Genomic DNA, 25,210 nt, shown 5'->3' on the forward strand with positions numbered 1-25,210 from the left:
CGGCCGGCCTAACGGCGGACGTGACTGCGAAGCGCACAGCTGTGGCGGAGGCGCGTCTCCTGTTCGAGGTCATTTCCAGAACAAATTTGACCTTCAGCTCTGCATGCGAGAAGTGGAGCTTCGGTCCAAAATTGCCCAATCTTCATCAGCAGCTTTACGGCAGGACAAAGACCTCTCAATATCTCTCTAATTGACCCTTTGTCTGTCTCAGCTGCGGCCACAATTTATCCGCAAGCTTTTTTATCTAATAGGGCCACCTAACTTTCTGCCACCCCGTGCTACGCTTGCCTTCTCTTGGAATCTAGGTCAATAGCCTTACGGACCATCGGTTTTCTCGGCTTAGCGTTACTTGTCCTATCCAAGCCGATTTGTTCCTCTAGATTTCGGCTATAGATGCCATTAACCCGCGTTTGTTCCCTGACCCGCTCTGCAGTCTTTTTGTCTCTTAAAGTTACACGTACCATTTTCGTTTCTATAGCTGGCTGCGTAGTCCTCAGTTTAAGTTGAGTTCTTTTCATTATCGTCCACGTTTCTGCACCATAGCTAAGAACTGGTAAGACAAAGTTGTATTATTTTCTCTCAAGGGATAGTGGTAAACTGTCAATAATGATATGAGAGAACCTGCCAATTCGCTCCAGCCTAATCTATGTCCACTCCGGTGATCCGGATCTTTGAATCCAGGGCTCTGAATCAGGGGCGTAGCCAGGGGGCTGGCTGATGGAACTTCACAACCCCACCACCCAAATTTTTTCGTATTGTCATGCACCGCCGAACAGAGCAACCACCTTGGAGTCACATAATTCAAGGAGCCCCATTCGGGCCCAAAGTTTCAAGGGTGTCTCGATGACGAACAGGCTCGTCGCGGCATCTCGCGGCGGCCGCGGAGTCTACGGAGTACATGGATTTCAAGTTCGCAACTTGATGGATATAAACTTCGTAGAAACTTTGTTCTTTAGATAGCAAAGCACCAAAAATCAATGCAATTAAAAACTCTGTTCTTTTAGGTTCACAAAAGCGTAATTAGGAAACCATACGGCTGTTCATATGCTTTTAAAACCGCAGAACTTTTTCGCAGTTTATTAGAAGAGTTAGCATCATGATCAAAGTTATCATGCGAATACGAAAATTACGAGGACATCAATAGCCAATTTTGACCGCTGTTGCTCATTAGAAGCCCGGCCCACGCGGCGTTTCCCAACAAACTCAGATATTGGATGGTTCAACTTGCCGAATCATCTGCGGCTTTCGTCGGTCCTTTTCTTTGCTTTTTAGCTACCTGCTTTTACTTCTTTTATGAACCAAAAGAAAACCCTTCTTTAACTTTGGGTGCGGAATAATTCGCTCTGAAGGCATGCACGTTTTGTTTTGATTTCTGTAATCTTCCTCTATTATTCTACCCATATGGTGCTGTCGGGACCGCGCCAAAACTCAATCACGATTTGTGCCATCACAGTTTTGTTTTTGCTTGGATCGCCTGTCTTTCAATGCATAATGTTTACTATCTGTGATTTCGCAACGTGTTTATTTGCCTTGTTTGGCGCATTATACACGGCGAGTTTTGCTTAGATATGCAGATTCATTAGAGACTCCTACGATTATTTAAATTTTTTGTTGCGAGGCTTTGCAGTGCACCTTTTTTCCAGCGACACTTTCTTGCCCTTTTATCAAGCTGTGTCTTCGCTTTTATAATGTTTAATTTCCGGAACTCCTGCTTTTTATATGTGCTCTCTGTTGCGACTGTAATTTCGATGCAATTACAGCACTCCACCGGTGACAACTGCTCCTGTGCAGTACATTGGAACAAAGGACAGCTTCATTGAGATTTTTCCCTGGCCATTCCTTAAGTACAAAACTGCAAGAAAAATTCTTAGATGACAAAGATTCTTTATACTGTTTGTGCTCAAATTGTTCATTTTATGGTCTTTACGTTTTTCATTCCATGATGCTTTGAATTGCTGGTTTCGAGCTTGTATAATTTTAAAGTTGATGTGATATTTTCTTTACTGACTTCATAGACAGAAGAATATGGAAGCATGGATATCAGTTATTTCTGCTGCAATTTTAGGAACATACGAATTTATTCTTTTATGAAAAATACTTATCTTAATTGTCTTGACAGTGAGTAGCGTTCAAGAATTAATTTGCAGCATCTAAGATGTATTTGATTCCTCGACAGATTTTATAAAGAGGAGGTCGCGCTGCAACGTTAGCCCGTTAGCACCCCTTCCCTCCTGCGAATAAAATTTATGTGTACGCCATTGCCCTGCGTTGAGTGAAACGTAGTTTAATACAATTTTGAACGTTGTCCGAGGTACCACTCGGCATTGCCGTACACATTAGTGGACTGCCGCCAAAACCTGGTATTGATGAAGTCATCTTTAAGAACTTTCCAGACAGGCGTTTCAGAAAGAGCTAAGCGTTCAATTTAATGAATGCGTCTTCAACACAACTGAGACGATAGAAATCCGAATACTAATATTCGGACCGCTAGGATGAAGGTATCTTATATTTTAGTGCTGCGTTTATTTGAGATGTAGCAGGGAGAAATGTTGTAAGTTTTCGCTTTTATAACCGGAGCACCAGGATTTAATGGAATGAGACTTGGACACATGATAGTTAATCTTGATCAGTGCTCGCATATATTTTCGTTAATACCCCGTTACAGCGAAAGTTTTTAAAATGAAGAAGACTTCTCGAGGAAGACATGTTTACGAAAATGAACCAAAAGACCTCATTGTCGGTTACATCCAGCAACCAGAATGGTTTTTATAGAGCAAAGTGTACGAAGAATATTCAAGACCTTTCTTTAATTGCCTAGACGAAATTATTTGTTCTGCCCAAATATTACAAGAGCTTTTACTTGATTTCTAGTAAGCATTCAACACCATTCATCACAGGCTATTTATAGACAAGTTCTCACATATATTTTGAAGCCCTTCAGTGTTTCTAAGACTGGCGACAAAGTAACCCTGTTTCTTTAGTGTTTCTAAGAGAAGCATCGAAGTTACATAACATTAGTATAGCGAACCACTACTGCTAAGGTATCCGGTATCTAATGATCCAATTTTGGGGGCGTCACTATTCTCTATATATTTATTAATGATCTAAGTAGCGACATAAGAGCTCACTAGAAGCCCTAATAGGTACCCTAGAAGATATGGTCCATTTAGCATAACGGTATTAACATAGGAAGGAAAGATTAACAAAAAAATGGTCATACACATTAACGAGAACAAAAATGAGAAAAGGTGCTGGAATAGGGGTAGAATAATATCTAGGAAGCGCACACCATCAATCAAGAAAGCATGAACAGCAAATCACATGAAGTGGCCACGCTAACAATATTGCCCATTGTGAGTGCTGTGTGTATAATTAAACTCTGTACGACGAACGCTTGCATCAAAATTTTGATATGAAAATTGGCTCTTGAGGAACAGAAATGGCGCAGTAACTGTTTAATATCACGGTTAACAGATAACTGAAGGTGCGTATTTCGTCGGTTCGAATCTCTGTCGTAAGCTAGCCTGAAACTTCACTAGCACATGTAAGCTGTATGCAAGGAGAATTCCTATGACACCACCCGGAACGCTGCACGGCAAACGGCTACGTCACAATTTTGGTGCGAATGTTGTCGAGAAAACTGGCGTCACATTTAGGTCGGCCAGTAGGAAGTGTATAAGACCAACGACATGTAAATGATTGCCTGAAGTGGCGGGTTCGGTTTGCTGTGTGCATCATGCGGTCATTTGGTGACGTCCAGAGGTAGGCATTTGACCTCAAAAATCGCATCAGTTGAGGTTGAGGTCTCTTGAGACAACCTCACCTCACTTTTACTGAGGCCACTGGCGACCTCACTCAACCTCACCTCAACCTCAAATTCTGAGGTTGAGGTCGGCTGCTCGACCTCAGAAAAGAAAACAAAAACAAAAAGCGATTAGGAAGTTTTTTAGTTGAAAACAATTCTGAGAATCCTGTGAGAAAGGAAAGCCAAAATGATGATGGTACCTATGTAGTGACTAGTTATTACAACAGCGGCACTATGAGGTCTGTAATTATTTAATAAGGTGGGTACATACACTATGTGTGCACGCAATAGGAGAAGCTTATAATCTGGGATGAACCCTTGGAGAATTTATGGCCTGCGGACAGGGGTGCCCTTACGCGGTTACTACCTGTACGTCCCAGGGTACTTTTATTATTAATTTTTCATCAGTAACTAATTGTTAGCCTATCAGCGTCGATATTCGGCAACTGTTTCGGGTATGTTTGTTCGTATTGGAAGCCTGTCGCTCATTCACGCACGAACCGGCGATTGACAAACACAGACCTTCTACACTATCTACCAGAAATATGGAGGGTGGGAGATATTTGCGATAGTCTTCATAGACTTGAGAATAGCGAATGTAAACAAACTGGTCGCCGATGTGCTTTCCAATTTGACGGCTGCGCTGACACCTGTAGGTATATTACGATTTTTTAGCTCTATCCGGAATAACAAGAGCACTCAGCGTAGATGAAAATTTCGCCACCCAGCAAACCCTCTTTTCAGTCCTCTGTATGCTGGCTTCGAAAGCAAGCTGCGACTATAGTGCACCAACAGAGGTGCGTTGTATTTATGTCTATGTAGAAGCGAGCGGCTTCTTTTATTAATGCGAAAGCATTAGACGTCTCAGTTTGAAGGTCGTATCCGCAAAAAAGTGCCCGCAAGAAACAAGCGCATGTGACCTCACGATTCGACGAACGATCTACGTGACGAACATGATGACGTCATATAATTAATTATTGCTAATTAACTTACACTGATCAGCTGCCTAAGAATTGCTTAATGATGTAATTAGGTAAAGCTAAGACTAATTAGTGGTAGTGATGACAGTATACGAGTGTGACTTAATACAAGGTCACGTGGCAGCGATGTAATGTGACGTCAAACATAGTGACGTGACGACGATGTAACACACACACACACACACACACACACACACGCGCGCGCACACACGCACACACACACACACACACACACACGCACGCACGCACGCACACGCACACACACGCACGCGCGCACACACACACACACACACACACACACACACACACACACACACACACACACACACACACACACACACACACACACACACACACACACACACACACACACATGCCACCGGCTTTCTCCTAATGGGACTAGTAATGCCTTCGCCTTAAAAAGACTGAAAACTCGACCCGAGGCAGCCCACGAAGGCAGGTAAGGAATCCGCAGCGCATTGCTTCAGCGGAGGTGGTCGCGGCTTAGAGCCGGAGAGAGGAGGCACACGTGATGCGGTCCTCACGTGAGCAGAGCAGTTCTTTGAGTCATCGGGTTTGAATTATAGCGGTAAACAAACATAAAGTTTCCCGAAAAGTGGGCTTACGCATTCGTTCGATTGGTAGGCTATCAGAAGTGATTAACACGAGTCAAAAAGTCTACGTCTCCCGAGTGTTCGTGGCAGTTGAAGTATCACAATTGTTTAGATTAGTGACATCATTACATTAACTTGGGCAAATTAGGATTGAGGGATGGTTGGCTTGCGGCTGGGATGGGTGTTTAAGATGCGGCTAGGCCCTGCCACGTCGTTCCTTCCTCTCATCTCGTGTTTCTGCGCTGCGCCCTTCTGTCTGCGTAAGTACCCAATATTTTGAAGACTAAAACGAACAGCTTTGCCTGGGGTCATTTATAGTGCGCCAGTAGTAAGCTGACTGTAAAGGCTTCAAATTACGTACACGTAATAAAGTAAGGCTAGTTTCTTAGCATATTGGTTTCGCTCTAAAAGTCCAGGGTAAAAAAAAAAAAACGCGTTCTCAAAAAAGGAGACGCAGTGTCTGTCTGGCTGCATGCCAACCTTTCTTGTGAACGCGCGTTCTCTGCGCTGCCGTTTGTCGGCAGAGTCATATGGATGAGTAAATGTTAACGTCTATGGTCGGAGTGCCTAACACGTACAACGAACGCTCGGAGTTCCAGCGTCTCCCGCACCGAAAATACCCTCCTCCTCAGAAAAAACTAACACCCAGGACGCAATCTCCTGGCGCCAGATCCAAAACAACGCTTTCCCTAATCTCCACAAACATCACTTCATACACCTAGCACTATACCCTTACACATGCCACTGGTGCCAGGCCCGCCCAACACTCTTGCCCATTTCGTGGAGATGCGGGGAAAAACCGAACAACTTACGCAGTACACGTCATTTGAGCGGTGGGAGGCGATGCTGATCAGCGATCGTATCGAGTACCAAAGAGCCCTCATAAAACAGGTCCGTCGGAAAGCTCAAGCCAGCGTAGCCCTGGAGTGAGGAACCCATCCACAAGCCGTAACAAACATTCCCCTGATTTTAATCATTAAAAGTGTGCCCCTTACCTACCTGCCTACCTGCCTAGCACATATGCATCACTTGAGGCTTTTCAGTTCTAAATCACTTCTACCCGCACTCCCGTAGTTTCAGCGGTGTCTGTGTGAAGCCCCTAAGTCGCATGTGTAACTGGGTGACTGGCGCAGTGGATACCTCAATCGCGCTCTGAGTAGGCGTGACGTCCAGCTACAAATCGATGCCGTTATGCACCTTTTTCTCCAGACCAGCGGAAGTTTTAGACATCATTGATTCTGCGGGAAGGAAAGGCGCATAACTGGCTCTCTGAGTAAGTGGACACCTCAATCTCGCTTTTATGTACGTAGCGGTGGTGTCTGCCTGAAAAAAACAACCGTGGTTTTGCGGAATGGTGCGTGCTTAGCAAATGCTAAATTGGCAGTAATTTTTACACAGTCGCGATTTCGCGATTTATGAGATGAATACCGTGCAATAATTTCCATACGGGGGGCTGATACCCATTTTGCTGTCACCTTGTTCTCCATAGCCCGTGCTTTCTTATGAAATTCTGTTGCGTCACTGTGCTGAAGCTCTTTCAGAGAAAGTGGGGCGGTATCATACACCAGCGCACCACTTTTCTACAAACATAATGTACAACTACTTGGAGACACTGAACGATTTCTCGTATCAGTCTGCGAGCACTGCTCCTGGAGGAACAGAAGAGATTTAATTTCGTATACTGATTTCACTAGCTCAGAAGCAAAAAATGTATGCTCTCAGCAACTCATAGATCTAGCCGCACCCACATATTTCTGCTTGGAGTGTTGTTCTTGCCATGAAGCGTTATCAGAACTCCAACGGCTGTTATCTCCTGAACAGAATGGTAGGTAAGTGCTACCGATATCCGATCTCTTGCATACTTTTATGGAGATAAAGCTCAATGACACCCAACAATAGATGTAGCCATGGCGTTTCTGCACGTCTACGCCTTAATATTCTCGCAAGCATCGACTGCATAGAGCACCAGGTATGCGAACGTCTCTCAGTGTGTTTTAGCTTAGCTTATTCCTAAGAAGCCTTCCCTGCACGTTTCCTTGACACCGTTTTTTAATGCATCTTTTTCTGCATTAATTGAGGAACTGCATCGTAAAGGCAACTCAGCATCAATTGTACAATGGCATAAATAAGGATAGAGGATAAAATCTACAGAGGCAAAAATAATAAGCTTTTTACAGAAAGTACAGGAAGGGCGTCGTACCGGAAATTTTTCGGGTCCGGTTCGGAATCACGCCTTTCGGGTTCAGTACCAGGTTAGGCTGAGTTGTAACATTCTGTTCCGGTTCTAACCGGTTCGGAGTGGAACGTACCGGTTCAAAGGTGTTTGTGTATAAGAAAATCTGTAAGTAGTTGAGTTTTAATTAACCTTTTTGTGCTGTAAGTTTTCCCTGTGACATCGCTATATAAAATTAAAAAATCAATTCGACATGTTTTCACCTTGCCCACTTTACTTTACTGTCCGCGGCAAAAAGATAAGAATTTACGGCAAGAGCCACAAATTAAACTGAAATCAAAATTAATATAAATCGGCTATTACGCTAGAACACATTTGATGAGGCACTTAAGGCGAAAAGCTGGTGGATTTCGCAACTACAAAAGCCTACAGTTTCAGCAGTTTCGGAGCACCCATGCACCCAAGCCTAGTGCCCGCTAGGGATTGGCGTCTACTTTCTTTACAACCAAAAAATCTCGGCGCATTGCCATAATACAAAATCATTTCATCGCAATTACATTTGTTTCCAGTTCCATCCTTATGGCCACAATCATTATCGCATGGCAGCGGGTGCAAACATTTCGCCTTGCCACATTTGCGTACTCGCTGTAGATTTTTTTTTCCTGCAAGCATCTGGAGCGCTGCTGCAAGCTCGACTTTCCTTGCTTATTTTCATCACGAGCAAGAAAGAATGTTCGGATTACGAAAAAGCAAACAATTCCACCAATTTACACATCATTTCTGGGGTTTAATGTGTGGAAGAGACACGGTGGCTAATATGGACGATGTAGTGCGGGACTGTAGATTAAAGTAGACTAGTGGATATTTTTCATCGTCCACTGAAATCACACAGAACACGCGAGTTTCTTGAATTTCGCCGTCATCTAAAAGAGGCCCCGTGGCTGGGATCGTACGCACGGCCTTGGGATTAGGAACCCAGCGCCACATCCACCGAACCAGTTTTATTTTTTTTTTTGCAGGACTGAGCCTTCGTAAGGGGTTTTGTTTAATAGCTGCTGTCAGAGATAACGAAAGCCTCTGAAAGTAAATGTTGCACAACATGGCTCGGTGGTTGCGCCTGTGTTTCTCATGTTTATGGTAAGTCATACAAAGGGATGGTATATTCGCTCGGCACTTTATGAGTTATAGCAGTACTAAAAATTTGATTTAAACAATACGCAAACGTTTGAGCTCGGGAAACTCTAATAAACTAAACACTTCACATCACTCTGGCGTACAATATTTTAATATTGCCGAAGGCACATTACAGAACCGCCAATTAATGTTTTCTTTGTTGACGCAAGGCTTCCTTAAATTTTGATTTTCCATAGGCTTGGTGCCATTTTAGCACTGTCTAGCGCTGACACATTTGGGTGGCTAAATATACTGGCTAGCACATTTCATTTTGTCTAAAAAAACAAGAACAGTAAGCCGTTGCTACCACATTTCATTTTGTCTAAAAAAAACAAGAACAGTAAGCCGTTTAAAAAAAAAACATATGCTGAACCGAGTACCGAACCAGTTCGGAACAGTTACTTTTAATCGTTGCGGTTTAGGATAACTTCCAAGATGGCGAAAGAAATATGTTGTCGGCTCGGTTCTAGTTCAGGAAAATATAAGGCTTCTGTTCCGAATTATGGTTAAGGCTCGGTTCCGGTTCAAGACCCCATGTACAGGTCGTATACAAAGGATCGTGCCTGTCGCAGCATTCTAACATTCACATGAACGAAGAAATCATGTGCAGGTTATTGTTCATCGCATCATTATTAGCAAAATTTAAACTCGCTTACAAGAAAACAGTAGCGTTTAGACTTGTGGTAATGCGTATATTGAACATTATCTACGGAGACACTCTTACGTTTCAATCGGATTGATTCATCGTCGACACCACTAATTGATTATCAGTGGGGATAATCATGGACTTATGATCCGAGAAGTCATTTCACAAGTTGGTTGTGATCTTCACTTTACACGATCACGTGAGCACCAGGTCGGTACATATCTCTCTCCATGTGGTCGGTTTTTCCGGGTAGCCGCTCGTTCCTCGAGCGCTTGTGGGACTGCGGTGTTGGTGGGGCCTACACGCACTATCGTCCTCTGGCAGCTGGCTTACGCGCTGTGTCCCGGCCACGGCCTTCTCTCTGGCGCAGTCCGTCCATGCGACTCACGTCAGGTCACCTCCAGGATCGAACGGCGAGCCCCTTGTCAACGCTTCCCGTTTTAAAGCGACAGCATTAGACTTCGAGTCATGCGATACCGCGTCCTGCCTCTGTCACAACAGTAGCTGTTTGGTCGAGCGAGGTCACGTGACCTTTTGACGACATCACAAACAGCCCAAAGTTGCCGGTGACCATTAATTCAATTAAATTCAATCTATTTGTCACTGGCCTACCATGTCCAAGCACATACCATGATTTCGCGTCCTGGGTTGGTCATAAGAGTCGCTCATTGTTCGAGAGGGCGATGACGCCACAAGGTTACGTCACTAAGGAAAGAAAAGTGAAAGCTGAAATACAACGAGGGAGCGCGTAACCGGGAAAGGGCGCCGCAAGCAGGTTGGAACAAGAACTCGCCGGACTGAATCAGGCCATGGTTACGCGTGCAAATAAAAATAAGATGACAATGACAAAACTGTGTATGTGGAGAAAGAACAGCCACAGGCATATAAAAGTGTAGCATCAACTTTGCTTCTAATAGTGTCGGCTTCCACTTTTAAGGTGACGTAAGCATCCTCTTAACTTTTAATGCTGAATTGCATCCTTGGCCTCTGTCATGAACATCGTGCCTGCCCTCGACTCCCTCCTAGTTTCCTGTTCTGGGCGTATCCCAATTCCGCGACAGCTAGCAAGCGGGAACTCAAGACTGCAGGCCAGCAGCTACGAGCTCGTATGTTTTCAAAGTGGGAGAATGTCTTAGACACGTGCTAGTGAGCGCACGGGCGCACTTTACAAGAAAATGAAAATGTTCTCTTAAACATATTGGAATACTCCAAAGCAGACATTATGAGGAAGGATTTTGCGGTTGAATTTTCAGGAAACGAGGTTCATGCGATGGTGACCAGCAAGCACGGCTATGAGGATGACCAAAACAAGTTCGCTATTGTAAAAGAAGCCAGGATAGGGAGCTGGAACGAATACTTGACACCCGAAATTCTTGTTCATTTTGAAAATAAGATATATGAAAAAGGGAATAAGGCGGCATTCATGAAGCTGTGGGGAGACATCCATGAAGAGGCGATCGCGCTGTCTCACGTGTCAACGTTGGAGCAACAACATTACGTCCTCCAGCTGTGGCATACAGGCATTGCTATAGCATGAGGATAGAATAGCTGACAGGAACATATAAAAAATGAAGTTTCAACATGTAATGGACTTCTATGTATTGCTGTCAACTACCTCACGCCGTTCATTACACTGCCCAATACCGCAGTGGCGAATGATTGTGTATTAGATGTCCGCTTTAATAGTGCCTCGAAACAGGTGAAGTGATATTCATGGTATCTCTTTTATAAGTTATATGGTAACTTTTCAAACGTACTCTATATTGATTGTTTGCCTACAATTTGGGGAAAAGGAGTTGCCCATGGCCGCGATCAATCGATATAATTCTGGCCGCATCCCTCGTCGGGAACAAAGTCATAAAGACGCCTTCCGGCGGATTAGATGCTGAACAAACAATTCAAAGCTTCTCGGCTTTAAAGTTTAACAGCTCCGTAAAGGCATCCCTCGGCCGTTAATTATTTAACAAGAAAGTGCACAAGTTTCTTGTTTCAGGGTGTTTATAATGGACAATTCTGTGTAATAAAGGTAACAGTTCTATTTTAGATGCCCGATACTTACGGAAATAAAATTAAACCTTCAGCGACATGAAAACGCTTCTTACAGAAACAGCTTCCTGAAACAATTGTGTGCGTACATAGAGAATTAGACAGCTTTATTGGATTTCTAAACGCCTCAGGGTTATATGGGCTGTAAACAAAATCATAATAAAGTTGTTGGCAAATAAATTCTGAAGAGGTGAAGAGCTTGAATTTACCAGTGGTGAAGCCCTGATTTGACGCAGCTGTTGCATACGGCGAGTCGAGTGACAAGATTGCGGAATTACAGGCGACGGTTATAAATTTTCAATCTTGGTCAGCAGTGTGGCATGCTGCGCATGACCGCATGCTAATTAAAGGGCAGCACCGCGTCTTATCATCCACTTAAGAAGCAAACGCTTAAAGAAACAGCGCTCGCCCCACGGCACCGGCACATTAATTTTTCGTTTTCGCTGGCCACGAACGAAACGTTGTCACCGTCGCCTGCAACTCCAAATTCTCGTCAGATGGAGCGCCGAATGCAACAGCTACTCATGCTGAGTGCCGCGGGCTCACATGTGTAATTACACGGTTTGAGTTGAAATTTCAGATGTGCATATCCCATTACACAGCTGTGTTGCTAGATTTGTAATAACTAAAAAAGTAATTAAATGTCGAAACCTCTAAGTATTCAATGTAGACATGCACGCTAACGGCAGTGAATAAAAGTTCATTCTTGAATTTTAGTTAATTTTTTACTGAGGTTGCTCTGAGAGTTTTTCGTATTGTGTCCACCTAGCACATAACGCATTTAGAATAATGGCTTTTGTGTAGTACTCCCTGTATCTTTCAAAAGTTAACAAAGCCCGATTTTTGAAACCCTGCACAGTATCGTGGTGGACACTGTTGTACCTCAATTTTCTGCAGCATTACTCTATCTTGCTTTGATCCTGCAGATTTCGCACGACGCTAGAATTTAGACTTCAGACAGGGCCGAGAGTTGTAGTGGGTTTTTTTAGACTACCACTTAAGTTTTGTTAGAACACGTGTGAAAATTGACAAAGTAAGCAAGTTTGTTTGCCCTCTGGCAACTAGTAATCTTCTCCCAGTAGCAGTATGGATTACGAGTTCTTTTGAACAGTACCGTGATATTTCAAAAACTGTGATAATTTTTCCAGGCTGCAGAACATTAATGAAAACAATGTTGTGGGAATGTATGCATATCTATTTATGTTAGGCTTTCTAGATGCGCCCGAGGCATATGGTCAAGTCCTCTCCATGGCGGAGTACTTGAACCTGTAATTCCTTGAAAAAATTGCCACCATCGTATTTATAACGCAGTAAAACATCTTAGTTTGCGGACGCAGCACGACAAACTGTTGCGTGGCAGTATTGGTGCGAATGTTGTCAGGAAAACTGGCGCCGCATTTAGGTCGGCCAGTGGGAAGTATATATAGAAGAGCAAGATGTATATTATTGTCTGAAGTGGCGGTGCTCGGTTTGCTGTGTGCATCATGCGGCCGCTTGATGACGTCATCCTATTTTTCTTTACACACACACACACACACACACACACACACACACACACGCACGCACACGCACGCACACACACACACACACACACACACACGCACACAAACACACGCCGCCGGCTTTTCTCCTGATGGGACCAGTAATGTTTCCCATTAAGTAGAATGTTGCTTAGAGCCTGAGAGAGGAGGAATTCGTGAGGCAGTCACCACGCGAGCAAAGCTGTTTTAGCAATGATATGTCTTGAATTAAAGCAGTAAATAAACGTTTCCCGAAAAACGGGTTTATGTATTGGTTTGATTCTTGGGCACTTCAGAAGTCGTTAGCACGAGCTAAAAAACTCTTCTCAACCTATTTAGACAGAGCAAAAGCTTCATTACACTTGGCTACGCTTGGTTAGACGCGGCGGTCGGCGCACCGGGTTCGTAGCAGTGGCGCGGCGGCTGAAGCTGCGGCGAGTCACGTGGTCTCCGGCGCTCCTCCTGCTGAAGGTCAAACTGCGACACCTGATGACTTTGGCGAAGCATGGAGTAGTGGATTTCTCGCTCCATGTGTTTACGTATTCCGAGTGTTTGTCGCAGTTAGAGTATCGCAATTGTTGAAATTATGACATGAACTTGTGCAAATTAAGATTTAGGGATGGTTGGTTCGCGGTTAGGTTGGGGGTTTAGCCTGCGGGTAGGGCTCGTCACGTCGTTCCATCCTCTCATCTCGTATTTCTGCTCTACGTCTTTCTTTCTGTAACAGTGCGTAACATTTTGAAGAATAAAACGAGCAGCTTTGCATTGGGACAGTTATAGTGCGCCAGTATTAAGCAGACTGTAAAAGCTTGAAATTACGCACACATAATAAAGTAAGGCTAGTTGCTGGGCATAATGGTTTCACTCTCAGCTACAGAGTAGAGAAACCACGTTCTCAAGAAAGGAGACGTAGTGTCTGACTGCATGCCAACCTTTCTTGTGAACGCGCGTTCTCTGCGCTGCCCTTTGTCAGCAGAGACATACTGAACTATAGGTCTTACCGCCTGGGGTTGGAGTGCCTAACACATATGCATTACTTGAGGCTTCTAGTGCGAAAGCATTTCTACACGCACTTTCCGGGTCTTAGCGGTGTCTGTATAAACCTTCTGAGTAGAAAGTTTAACTGGGTCAGTGGACATCTCAGTGGCACTGCAGAGTAGGCGGTGACGTCCGCCTGCCAAATGAGGCCCTTAGGCGGCTTTCATTTAGAGCGTTAGCCCTACTGGTCGCGTTTCAGGCCTCCGAGTTATGCTGATCCCAAGGATAGAATCCAAGATGGCGGTCTTCATAGCACTGACATTGTGTTAGAGTGTTAAGCTCTACTTCTCGCGTTTCGGGTCTGCGCGTTATGCGTTATAACGCAAATCGTAACCCAGTGGTTGCCACGGTAACCGGGGTGGTTACATAATGGAATAAAATAACAGGCGCCGCATGATACCCTACCAGAACAACTCGAAACTAACCTAGATCGATCCGGTAAATACATTCCTGTCTGGCAGGCGTCACAGTCGGGCCACTTAGTACCATGATTCGTGTAAAATTTGTGGGCCAACATTTTTTGCCAGAACTATCAGGATGGTGTCACGAGACTCAACGTTAAGTGCAGCCGAAAATTTGCTACTTATTTAGAGCCTAGCTCGCGGCAGGTATCCGAACCGGAAACTTACGCTAGTTGTGTTAACGCTCGATTTTCGATCGCTGCCTCAGCGTCGGCTCATTTTTGAAGCGAGAGGTTCACTACGCTAGGTAAAGCCGATTTGTCCGTTCGTTGCCGGCTGACTTTCAGGTGAGCCGGAGGTCAAGTGTGGCTATAGGCCTTACCACATATTGTCCAGCAAGGCATCGCACCCCTTGTTGAGGGCGGCAGAATAGGCCGCAGCGTTCACTGAGCGAGCAACCTCTCCCGGTGAACCACTAATTGAACTGCCACCTGCCAGGGTGGTAGGGTGAGGCGCTGCCTATCCAGTGTGCGGAACATGCTCAACGTTACAGACGCCAAGATGTGTCTACTTGCCCGATACACCACAACTTTTGCTCTCTAACCAGGTTCAGTCGCAGTTAAACCACAGCATTTTTTTTAAAACCAGCGGGAGCTTTAGACTCTATTGATTTTGCTGAAAGGAAAGGCGCATAACTGGCTCACTGGGTCAGTGAACGCCTGAATCGCGCTTTGAGGTAGGTGGCGGTGGCGTCCGTGCGAGCACCACCACAACCTGCCACCAGATAGGTGGCGCTTAGATGCAGTTTCTCCTTGATGCGTCGCCTGTCGCGTGCGCCGTATTTTTCTGGCCGCGCCTGTATTCTCTTACCTACTCCAAACGATAGCCGCACCCTCAGATTTCTGCTTCGAGTTTCGTGTTGTTCCTGCCATGAAGCGTTATCAGAACTCCACGCCTGCTATCATCTCTGAACGTAATGGTAGGCAAGTGCCACTGATACCTGTAATCTGGGAGTCTTCTTCTATGGAGATAAGGCTCAATATTGCCCAACAATAAGCCGTGCCCTTTTGTGCGCGTCTACGCCCCACAGTTTTCACAAGCATCGACTGCGTAAAGCAGCAGGTAGGCGAACTTCTATAAATATGTTTTAGCTTGGGATATTCTTAAAAGGTATTCTCTGCGCTTTTTCTTGACCCTGCTCTTTAATTTATCTGCATTAATTAAGCAACTTCACCGTAAGGGCAAATCAGCATCGCAATGTACAAGAGCTTTAAGTAACGATACAGCTTAAAATCTGCAAGACATAATAATTACATGCTTTTTACAGAAAATACAGGAGAGTTGTCGAACCGCAATTTTTGCGGGTTCTGTACAGGTACCAGTTCACGCTTTTCGGGTTAAGTTCCGGGTTAGGCTCCGCAGCGACATTATGTTCCTGTTCTAACTGGTTCGGACCGGATCGGACAAGTTCAAAGGCGTTCAGTACAAACAAAAAATTTTGAACGTTCCTATTCTCTGTGGCATCGGTAAAAAAGATAAGTATGAAATTTCTTTAAGGCGATACGTTTTCATTTTACCAACCTTAATTTACTGTCCGCGGCAAAAAAAATAAGAATTTACGGCTAGAGCCGCATATTCAAATGACTCCTCAAAATCAATAATAAATCGTCTATATGTATACGCTAGAATCCTCCTGATGAGGTACTTACATAAGGAGAAAAGCTGGTGGATTTTACTTAAACAAAACCCTCCACTTTCAACAGTTTCGCAGAACCCATCGCGCGAGTCATAGATATCCCCTGTACCTCCTGTCACGGGAATTTCCCCTAAGCAGAGTACTTATGCGGGCGCAGTAAGGTCCGGCGCGTGCGCCCTCTACGTTGCTGCTATTGAGGAAAGAAGCAGTCCTCTACCGGCACCTTTAGACAGACAGACACCTTTGCGTCGACCCCACGACCCAAAAGCAACTTTGGAGCCGCCCCCTCCCCTTCCCGGCACACCAGCAGCATACATCTTAAAGCAGCCTCCGCCCTCCCCCCCCTGCCCCAGTCTCCTCCCGCTCCGATCCTCTACCACATGGTATGAGAGTAAGCGAGACCGCCTCAACCACCCATCCTCCACTCAACAAGAGCCTCCCTAACGACCAAGAGCGTACCAAAAATATTTTATTTATATCACCTCTTCGACATAGCCGTGGTAACTCGCCTTGTATATCTTAAGCCCCTATTGCCCATCTTTAAAGCAGAGATAATAGTGGTTTCTCGCTAGTGCAGTGCAAAATGAAGAATTTAGCGTAAGCTAATCACGTCGCCTTCTTTTGTTTTTATAAAATGAGTATGGTTAAGAAAAGCTGCCTTGTATGGGTTGAGAGCCCTTGGTTTATACCGGGACACGAGTCTGCAACATCTTGGTTACGACACACTGAAAGGGCTTCATTGTGCGAGGAAGAAGGTGCCTGAGCTACATAGAATTTTTGTGACTTTACAGGGGCGCTGTAAAAGGCAGTCTATATGCTTCGACAGAATTTTTGGGCTCTCTTCATAGAGTCTGATGAATTTGTGGGGAACTTTTTCTCCACCAATCTGTGTCAAGGTTTTATTTTCCAAAACCACAAACCCCTTCTTGAGAGCTATGCTCAACATGCAACTAAGCGCTCATCTGTCTTTTCTGGATATGGTCGTGGGAGAATTTACTCTTACTCTTTGCTTTTCCTTCGAAAACTTGTGCAGCCTCTCCAGGAGGCAGATGACAAAGGTTCTGATCGGTCTTTACTTCCTCTACACGTATATCTGCAGCGTTGGCTAGCCTGTCTCTACAGCAGTGTATTAAAGCGAGTTGAGCGGATGCTGATTCAATCCGCAGCAAAAGCCATTTTACACTTCAAATGCTTACGCTTTAGGACATGTGCATTTGCGCCAAAAGGATGTGTGTGCCGCGGTCAGTGAATTGCTATCTGTGCGAGCAATGAGGAACTATTCAGCAATGCAATGGAATTTTTGTGCGGTGACGCTATGTTCTTTTGGGACATATTTCAGCAGACCCTTGCAAAAGACACTGAGGTCGCAGCTTACACTATAAGATTTATACCTGTGATGCAAGACTCCGCAATTCTCTGCAAACTTTTCACGTTAATGTGACTTTTTAGGGTGTGCAAGGAGGAGAAGGAGGATAAACTTTATTTTCGTCGACAAAAGTAGCAGATGGTTTGTGGTATAGCCCCATCAAGTGGCCATGAGCCCGGGGCGTTCGGCGACTTCTAGAGCTCTTGTCACAACGTGGATCTGTGTGTCCGAGTTGGAACTGAGCAATGCGGCCTGCCACTGGTCTGGATTCGAGAGATGCAAACCTCGAAGAGTCCCGAGAGCAAGCCAAGAGCACTTGGAAAAGCCGCATGATAGATACACACGGAGAACTGTCGCGTTCAGCGAGGACTTATTTCAGAGAACAATGCATTTTACCTCAGGAAGTAAACGTGCGTGTACCTTCCGTAATTTTGATTGTTCCGGTTGTTTGTTTTGGTTGTTCCGGATTCGTGTCGAAAAAGAAGTTGTCATCTGAAATGCGATGTACGAGTGGCATGTGTTTGGTCCAATCGTAATTCAAGTCGCCAGTGTTCAGAATTGGTGATGCCCGTCAGACATTGCCTTCAATCTGCGTAGGAAATCGAAATGCTTCTTCGCTGGGCCCCTTCTGTTTGTCGCTGGCGCACCTCCGGGTCTTGGAGTCTGTGACTTGGGGCTTCGGGCAGCCTCACGTTACTTGAACGCTTGCGCGACGGCAATGTTCGTGCGGCCTGTACGCGCTGGCGTACTCGTGCAGCATGCTTACGCGCACGGCCCCTGGCCCTAGCTTCTCTCTGACGCTGTCCGGCCATGCGACTTACTCACGGTCTTGTTCAGAATCGAGTGGTGAGGTCCAAGTCAACGCTCACCGTTTTAATGCGGCAGCATTAGGCTGCAAATCATGGGATTTCGCGTCCTGCGTCTGTCACAAAAGTAGCTGTTTGCTCTTGAAAAATCATTTGACTTCCTGACGTCATTAGCAACTGCGCACCAAGGCAGGCGGTAACCTACCCACCATGCCGATGGCTATTAATTAACACAATACCATTCAATCCAATTGCCACCGGCCCACAGCGTTACTGTACATCATGCGATTTCGCGTCCTGTGTTAGTCAAGAAAGTCGCTCATTGTTCGAGAGGGTAGTAACGCCGCATGGTCACGTGACTAAGGAACGAAAAGTCAAAACTGGAAAACAAGGAGGGAGCGCGAAAGTGGTAAAGGGCATGACACACAGGTTGGAACATATTCTTGGCGGACTCACTCAGCACATGATTATGAAGATACAATGCCAGTGACAACATTATGTATGTTGCGAAAAAAAAAGCAGCCACAAGAGCATAAAAATATAGCTGCAGCGTTGATTGTAATGCTGTCGCATTCCACTCTTACGGTCAGTTAAGTGTCTCGATAACTTTCGATGCAGAAATGCATTCTAGGCCTCTGTCAAGAGGTTTGCGCCTGTTCCAGACTTCCTCCTAGTTTCCCGTTCTCGACACATTCCATTTCCGCAAAAGCTAGCGCGCGGGAACTGGAGGTTGCTGGGCGAGAGCTGCGAACTCGTATGTCCTGGAAAGGTGGCGAACGCCGGAGGCACGCACCAGGGAGGCCGCAAAAACCTTCTCGAACACCTTGGAGATCGCATCACAACGAAAGACAATCAGGGCGTTCCAAAGAATAGCGAGTCATGTGTTCAATTTAAACACTTAAAACATCAAATTACTGTAAACAGAGTGAGTTCGAATGCCATTTGTTTAAATTGCATGGACGGCCTAGTCGGCTGGTCCCGTGGGAGCATTGGGGAGAACTTGAAAATCAGAATTCGTTGCACGTGAAAGATCTCGCCGTGCAAAAGTCGCGGTCACTGCTGGGGAATGCGGTTATTTGTTGCGGAACTTGTTCAAAGCTGGCACGACGTCTTCCCAGCCGTGTTCATTTGCTACGGATCAGAACGCCTTCCAGTGCACGGCCAGGAGTGTAGCCGTCCTGATGCAGTTCGATTTCTTCCGCCCTCAGTCACCACGGCGAAACTTCTTTTTCCCCATTCTTTCGTCTTCGTCGTCTTCCAGCGTGCATTTGACTTATTTTGGAGCGCAGCTCTTAAGCCTCGTTCGTGGGTTGAGCCGCGTCGCCGCTTTCGATGTAACTGAGGCAAACCATAAATAAATAAAAAAGCAAAAACAAACATTGCTGCGACTAGGATTCATACCCACAGCACCGCGAACAGATAAGCTTCTCTGGCCACTGCATGAGAGCACTAGGATGTCGACACAGTTTTTTTTCTTTATTGCATAGAAATAGTGCCGAAAAGGAAAGTTTAAGCACGCTTTCTCCACAAAACACCAGGCCACCTTAACCCTGTATGAACCTCCTTCCAAAACATCAAAAGTCTGGGAGGCACACACATGCATTCAGTTTGGGGAGCCAGCTAGGCGGCTCTTGCAGGGCAGCATATACTCCCCGCACCAAAGCGCATTGTTCACGGAACAAAGATTTCGATGACCGTGGTGATTCGGTTATCGACACAGCTCATTACGCCTCGTCTTAAGCTACAACACACTCTCGTGCTCTGCATTACACATCGACTTCAACAACTTATACTAATATCGAATTATTATCGTCGCCAGACGTGCCAACGACCCACCAAAGCAAAATAATGGACTTACAGACACTGAGACCCCTGCAGAGCTGCGCTAATATTTCGCATTAGGTAGAATGGTAATCGCCCTTATAATTTTTTTCACCTAATCGTCTTCTACCTTTCTTGTAATTTTTTGAATCTCAGCTTCCAGGAAAATTTCCTTTTTTTTTTAATTGCGGCAAGTGGTCGTCTGAAGAACGTGCGCTAAGTCACCAACGGTTTAGTCAGAAAGAAAAAAGAAATACAAACATGGCCATGAGTCTATCGGACATATCCGAGTAATTATCGGGCATATCCGAGCATGAACTTGGGAATCAATGGACGTTGGTTTGAATACCGCTTAATCCTACGCTTTTCCTATGTGTACCTTTAAAGCGACAGCGAAAAGGCTGCCTTTCAACGGAGAACCCGTCACCGCCTGCAGCGTGCGAGAAAATGCGAATTGGTCGTAACGGTCATGGCGTCACATGGTGGAGCGGCGCATTTGAGAAGTGATTAAAACGCCACATAATTTATTCAAGTTACTCACAGGCTCCCTTCATATGGGAAAATGGGGCAGTACACATGAATTTAGAAAACATTTGAATATAAACAACGACTGAAGAGAAACGTTATACAGTACTTAGCAAGGGATACTGAGCAGAATACAGATAAATATAAAAAAGCGTTATAGAAGTCTTAAAACGTGGCAAGATAGAAATGGAACATGATTTTTCAGTGAAATGAACAGAACCGCAATTTCGTTAACACTGAACACCACCAGTAACTGTGTTTTCTGCCAAAAGCACGTAAAACCAAAACATCAGACCATTATGGTGGTTATATCCCGAGAGGTGGTACTATTTCTCGCATTAGTGAAACTGTCGGAAAGGCTGTTCTAATTGATTATGGCACATTGGAGGGCAGATATGTTAAACACTTTAGTAAAGCCAAAAATACGAGTAAAGCTGCTACGATTGGGCAGATGATGTGACTTACGACATAGCCGTGACAAAGTCAGTATGTTACTATCAGGACTGAAAACCATTTTATGAAATAATGAAATAAGTGCAACTCTACGACGTGATTTGAATACCCAAGTGATAGCGATAACTTGACGTTAGTTACGCTGAAATGATGGTTATAATAGCGAGCGCTCAAGCATACAGCACGGTTGTTTATGGATTTGATACTACGTGTCAGATGCACTTGGTCAGGTTACCATATGAGCGATGAAAATTCAAGCTCTGGACTGACAAACGTATTGTAAGCTATTTTTCGAGTCTCAGATGAGGCCCAATGAAGATAACGTTTTAAGTATCCGGGGGTTCGTGAAGCCTTAGCTGTGACTTTGTGTGCCGACCAGGAATGGTTTGCAGTAAAGTGAACGTCGAGGCATTCGTAAGAAGACGTTGCTGGGACTTGATGACTGCTGAGCGAGTAGGTGAAAGTGGGATTTGATAGTTTACGGCTGAAAGTCATTAATTTACGCCCATCAGTGTTAACTGTCATTAGCCACTTAGAGCACCAGTTTTCTCATAAGATCTATATCTTTCTGCAAAGCGAGATGATCGGTTGGATTATATATTTTAAGACAGATATAACAACCGTCGGCAAACAGAAGGATGTTAGAGGCAATGTCGGTTGGTAGATCGTGAATATATATTTGAAATAGTAATGGGCCTAGAAGACTGCCCTGGGGAACACCGGACGGTATCCGTGAAATTCTTGCGAAATGAGTAAATTTCTAATCCATGATAGTGTTAATGAACTGATTTTAAACAGTGGAGTTTGGGAGTTAAACGACAATGCGCTACTCGCTCAAACGCCTTTGAAAAATCAATGAAAATAAATTAGTCTGTTGGTTATCGTTAATGATACAAAATCGTGACTGAACACCAAGAGTTGTGGTTCGCACGGCAGTCCTTTTCGAAATCCATATTGACGAGGGTAAAAAAGCTGTTTTCTTTGAGATGATGCGCAACGCTTGAAACCATGATACGTTCTAGTAGCTTACATGCAGTACTTGTTAAAGACATGGGTCAGTAGTGGTTGATATTACATTTGTCACTATGTTTGAAGACAGAGATGACCTGGCCAATTTTCCAAGCAAACGGAACTTCCAGTATGAATAGAGACTACTGAAGACCGTGATAGCGGCGTACAGTATTCGTTTTAGTATGCATCCGAGAAGATTTAGGTAGGTGCATCCATGTTGATAATTGTGAAGCACTTTGACAATGCGTTAAAGTGCTTTCTGTGATTTAGTGTCATTTTGATTCGAATTTCACCTTCAACTTGGCGTCAAACAACAGCGGTAATATTATAGTTAACATATTAAAAAAAATTTAATGCTTTCTGTCAATCCCCAGGCCCACAGTCACTACACATTTACATCGCTTTGATTGAGTATATTAATAACCGTGTTCCTTAAAGGCGGAAGGAACCCACAAAACTTCTGAGATTTCCTTAGCAAAATTTTTTCTGTAAATGTAGAAGTGTTGGAAAAAATGTCGCTAGAAATGGCGTTCTAGGAACTACGTTCAAGGGTTGCAAAAAAACAAAAACCTACCAACCTAAAATGTATCGAGTGCTGCTCAGTACGAATTCTCTCCCTTTTCAGGATATCACCTGCAAGTAACTGCAATCATGTCAGGTCGGAGGCCTTACCGCCAAGTCATCGATGGTGTGCCGAGGTGTCCCTTCCTCGACCCCGAAATCTTCAGGAAGAACTACTCCTTCCGGGCCGCTAAAGACGACATCGTGCAATGCACGTACCCGAAGAGTGGTACCAACTGGATGCAGTACATCATTCAGCTCATCGTTAAGGGTGGTGTGCAGATGAACTTTGCGGACATAACTCGCGATCTCCGGTCTATCGAGTACACGGACTTCGCTGACTGGAAGCCGACTCTGCCCGTGAGACTGTTCACCACACATCTGCCACTACGCCGTGAGACGATGAACGAAGAGGCTAAGTACATCTACGTGGCCCGCAACCCCTGGGACGTGTGCGTCTCAATGTTCCGCATGGTCACCGATCTAAGCCTTTACCGCTTTGAGGACGGCAAGCTCGAAGATTTTTTCGAGGCTTTCATCGAAAGTGACTTGGGCTACGGGGACTACTTCGACCACGTGGCATCCGGGTATGCCCTCAAGGACGAACCAAACGTGTTTTTTACTACCTACGAAGAGCTCAAGATGGACACCCGAAGCACGGTGCTCAGACTAGCGCACTTTCTGGGAGAGGATTACGGGCGCGCTTTAGAAGAAAATGAGCGTTTCCTCCAGAACGTTTTGGAATACTCAAAAGCAGAAAATATGAGGAAGAACTATACGATTGAGTTCTCGGGAAACTCGGTTCCAGAATGGAATAATGCGATGACCAGGAACAAGATGACTAGCAAGCACGGCTGTGAGGGTGACCAAAACAAGTTCGCTATTGTGAAAGAAGCTAGAGTAGGGAGCTGGAAGGATTACTTGACACCTGAAATGCTAGTTCGTTTTGAAAATAAGATACAAGAAAAAGGGGATAAGGCGTCGTTCATAAAGTTGTGGGAAGACATCCATGAAGAGGCGATCGCACTGTCCAGGGTGTCGGCGTAGGAACAACAGCATTCCTTACTCCCGCTGCTGCTTGCAAGCATTATTATAGCATGAGGATGGAAGAGCCCGCAAGAACCTATGAAAGAATAAAGTTTCCACATGTATCGGTCTTCTCTGTGCAGCTGTCAACTATCCTACGGCGCTATTACACTGTCAATTCTAAATCGGCGGATGATTCTCTATTTGATGTCCGCTTTAATGATGTCTTGGAAAACACGAAGCGATATTCAAGATTACTCTTCTCTAAGTTGCCTGGAAACTCTTGAAATGTACTCTACATTGATTGTTTGCCGCTGAAGTGAGTTTCACCCTATCATTTTAGCCGTAGATTTCGGCTCTAGTATGTACAGTACATCCTTAAAGAACTCTAAACATGACTACGCATTTAACCACCTTTGGTGACGAACTAATCATTCTCAACTTTTCTGCCAGGAGGACGATAAGAAGAGACCTTCGGCAATCAGGTTAAGTGCAATTAAAACTATTTTAGTTATTTGCGCAGCAAATGTACCCGAAGTGTTCGCAGGTATATGCCTTTTATGCTGATTTCAAAACTGCATTTCTTTGCTTTAAGCTACCTGGTAGTGTTGTAGTGTAATAATTTCCTGTTGCTGTGACAGCCGTTCAGCGAGCAGGAAGGGAGTGAAATGGCCTCGAAACAGAACTCTTTTTTTGGATAAATTGCGCCCACAAAGAATGGAATGACTTGGCAGCAGCGTTGCAACAAGCGTGCTCAGCGGTCGTCGAACAGAGTGTTTCTACAGCTTTTGGCTGCGCTCAATTTGAGGCTGACAAGAAACCATTCAGATAGCGCCAAAACAACTACAATAGTCTTGAACAATGTGGAAGCACGCACGCGTGGCCGCGATAAATTGACATAATTCCGGTCGCATCTCGCGTCACAAACAAAATGATAAAGGTGCGTGCCGGCGGCTTTGAGCGTGAACAAACGAACTGTAGAAGGTTTCTCGGCATTAAAATTTAACATCATCGTAAAGTCATCACTAGACAGTTGATTATTTAGAGAAAAGCGCCCAAGTTTTTGTCTCAGGATGTTTGTAAAGCACAGCTCATTGCAAAAAAAAGTTATTAGTTCTATTTTAGATGTCCAGTACTTAGGAAAATAAACGATATGAAAATGCTTGTTACAGAAACAGCTTCCAAAAGCTTTTGCATGCGTGCATAGGAAATTCGATAGCTTTACAGCATGTCTAAACGTCTGAGGATTCATAGGCTGAAAGCGCAATCACTTTGCTGTTGTTGGAAACGAAATAGCTGAGTGGCTTATGGGGTTTAACCTCCCAGAGCGACCGAAGGGCCCTGTGATAGCTATCACATAACAATTGAAAGCTGAGAAAACCAATTGTAAAATTTAACTCGTTTGGCTTGTTTATAGACCCGCACGAGTTTGCCTTTGGTCAGACAACTGCTGCTCTGCAACCATAGAAAGCTTTGATTCCTTGACCTCTCGTCTTCATGGCGATACGAAGATGTGGTGCTCTGTCGTAGGAAAACTAGAACTTGAGGT

The 25,210-nt window shown here is 44.7% G+C and overlaps 1 protein-coding gene across 3 annotated transcripts; it reads left to right on the top strand.

Moving 5' to 3' along the window:
• Nucleotides 1-7,300: 7,300 nt before the first annotated feature.
• Nucleotides 7,301-23,792, top strand: LOC144122049 (amine sulfotransferase-like). 3 transcript variants are annotated; one of them, XM_077655566.1, is made up of 3 exons: nt 15,487-15,518; nt 15,772-15,935; nt 22,700-23,792. In XM_077655566.1, the coding sequence occupies exon 3, from the start codon at nt 22,726-22,728 to the stop codon at nt 23,680-23,682; it is 957 nt and encodes a 318-aa protein (XP_077511692.1). In that variant the 5' UTR covers nt 15,487-15,518; nt 15,772-15,935; nt 22,700-22,725; the 3' UTR covers nt 23,683-23,792. The 3 variants fall into 3 exon arrangements, with proteins under 3 accessions (XP_077511693.1, XP_077511691.1, XP_077511692.1); XM_077655567.1 differs by lacking the exons at nt 15,487-15,518; nt 15,772-15,935 and adding an exon at nt 7,301-7,368; XM_077655565.1 differs by lacking the exon at nt 15,772-15,935 and having other exon boundaries at nt 15,369-15,518.
• The last annotated feature ends 1,418 nt before the right edge of the window (nt 23,793-25,210 follow it).

The sequence above is a fragment of the Amblyomma americanum genome, chromosome 2, assembly GCF_052857255.1.
Source record: "Amblyomma americanum isolate KBUSLIRL-KWMA chromosome 2, ASM5285725v1, whole genome shotgun sequence".
Lineage (NCBI taxonomy): Eukaryota > Metazoa > Arthropoda > Arachnida > Ixodida > Ixodidae > Amblyomma > Amblyomma americanum.

Bases quoted from the DNA above. Each gene is read 5' to 3' on its own strand.
- LOC144122049 (XM_077655567.1), top strand. From the start codon at position 22,726: ATGTCAGGTCGGAGGCCTTACCGCCAAGTCATCGATGGTGTGCCGAGG.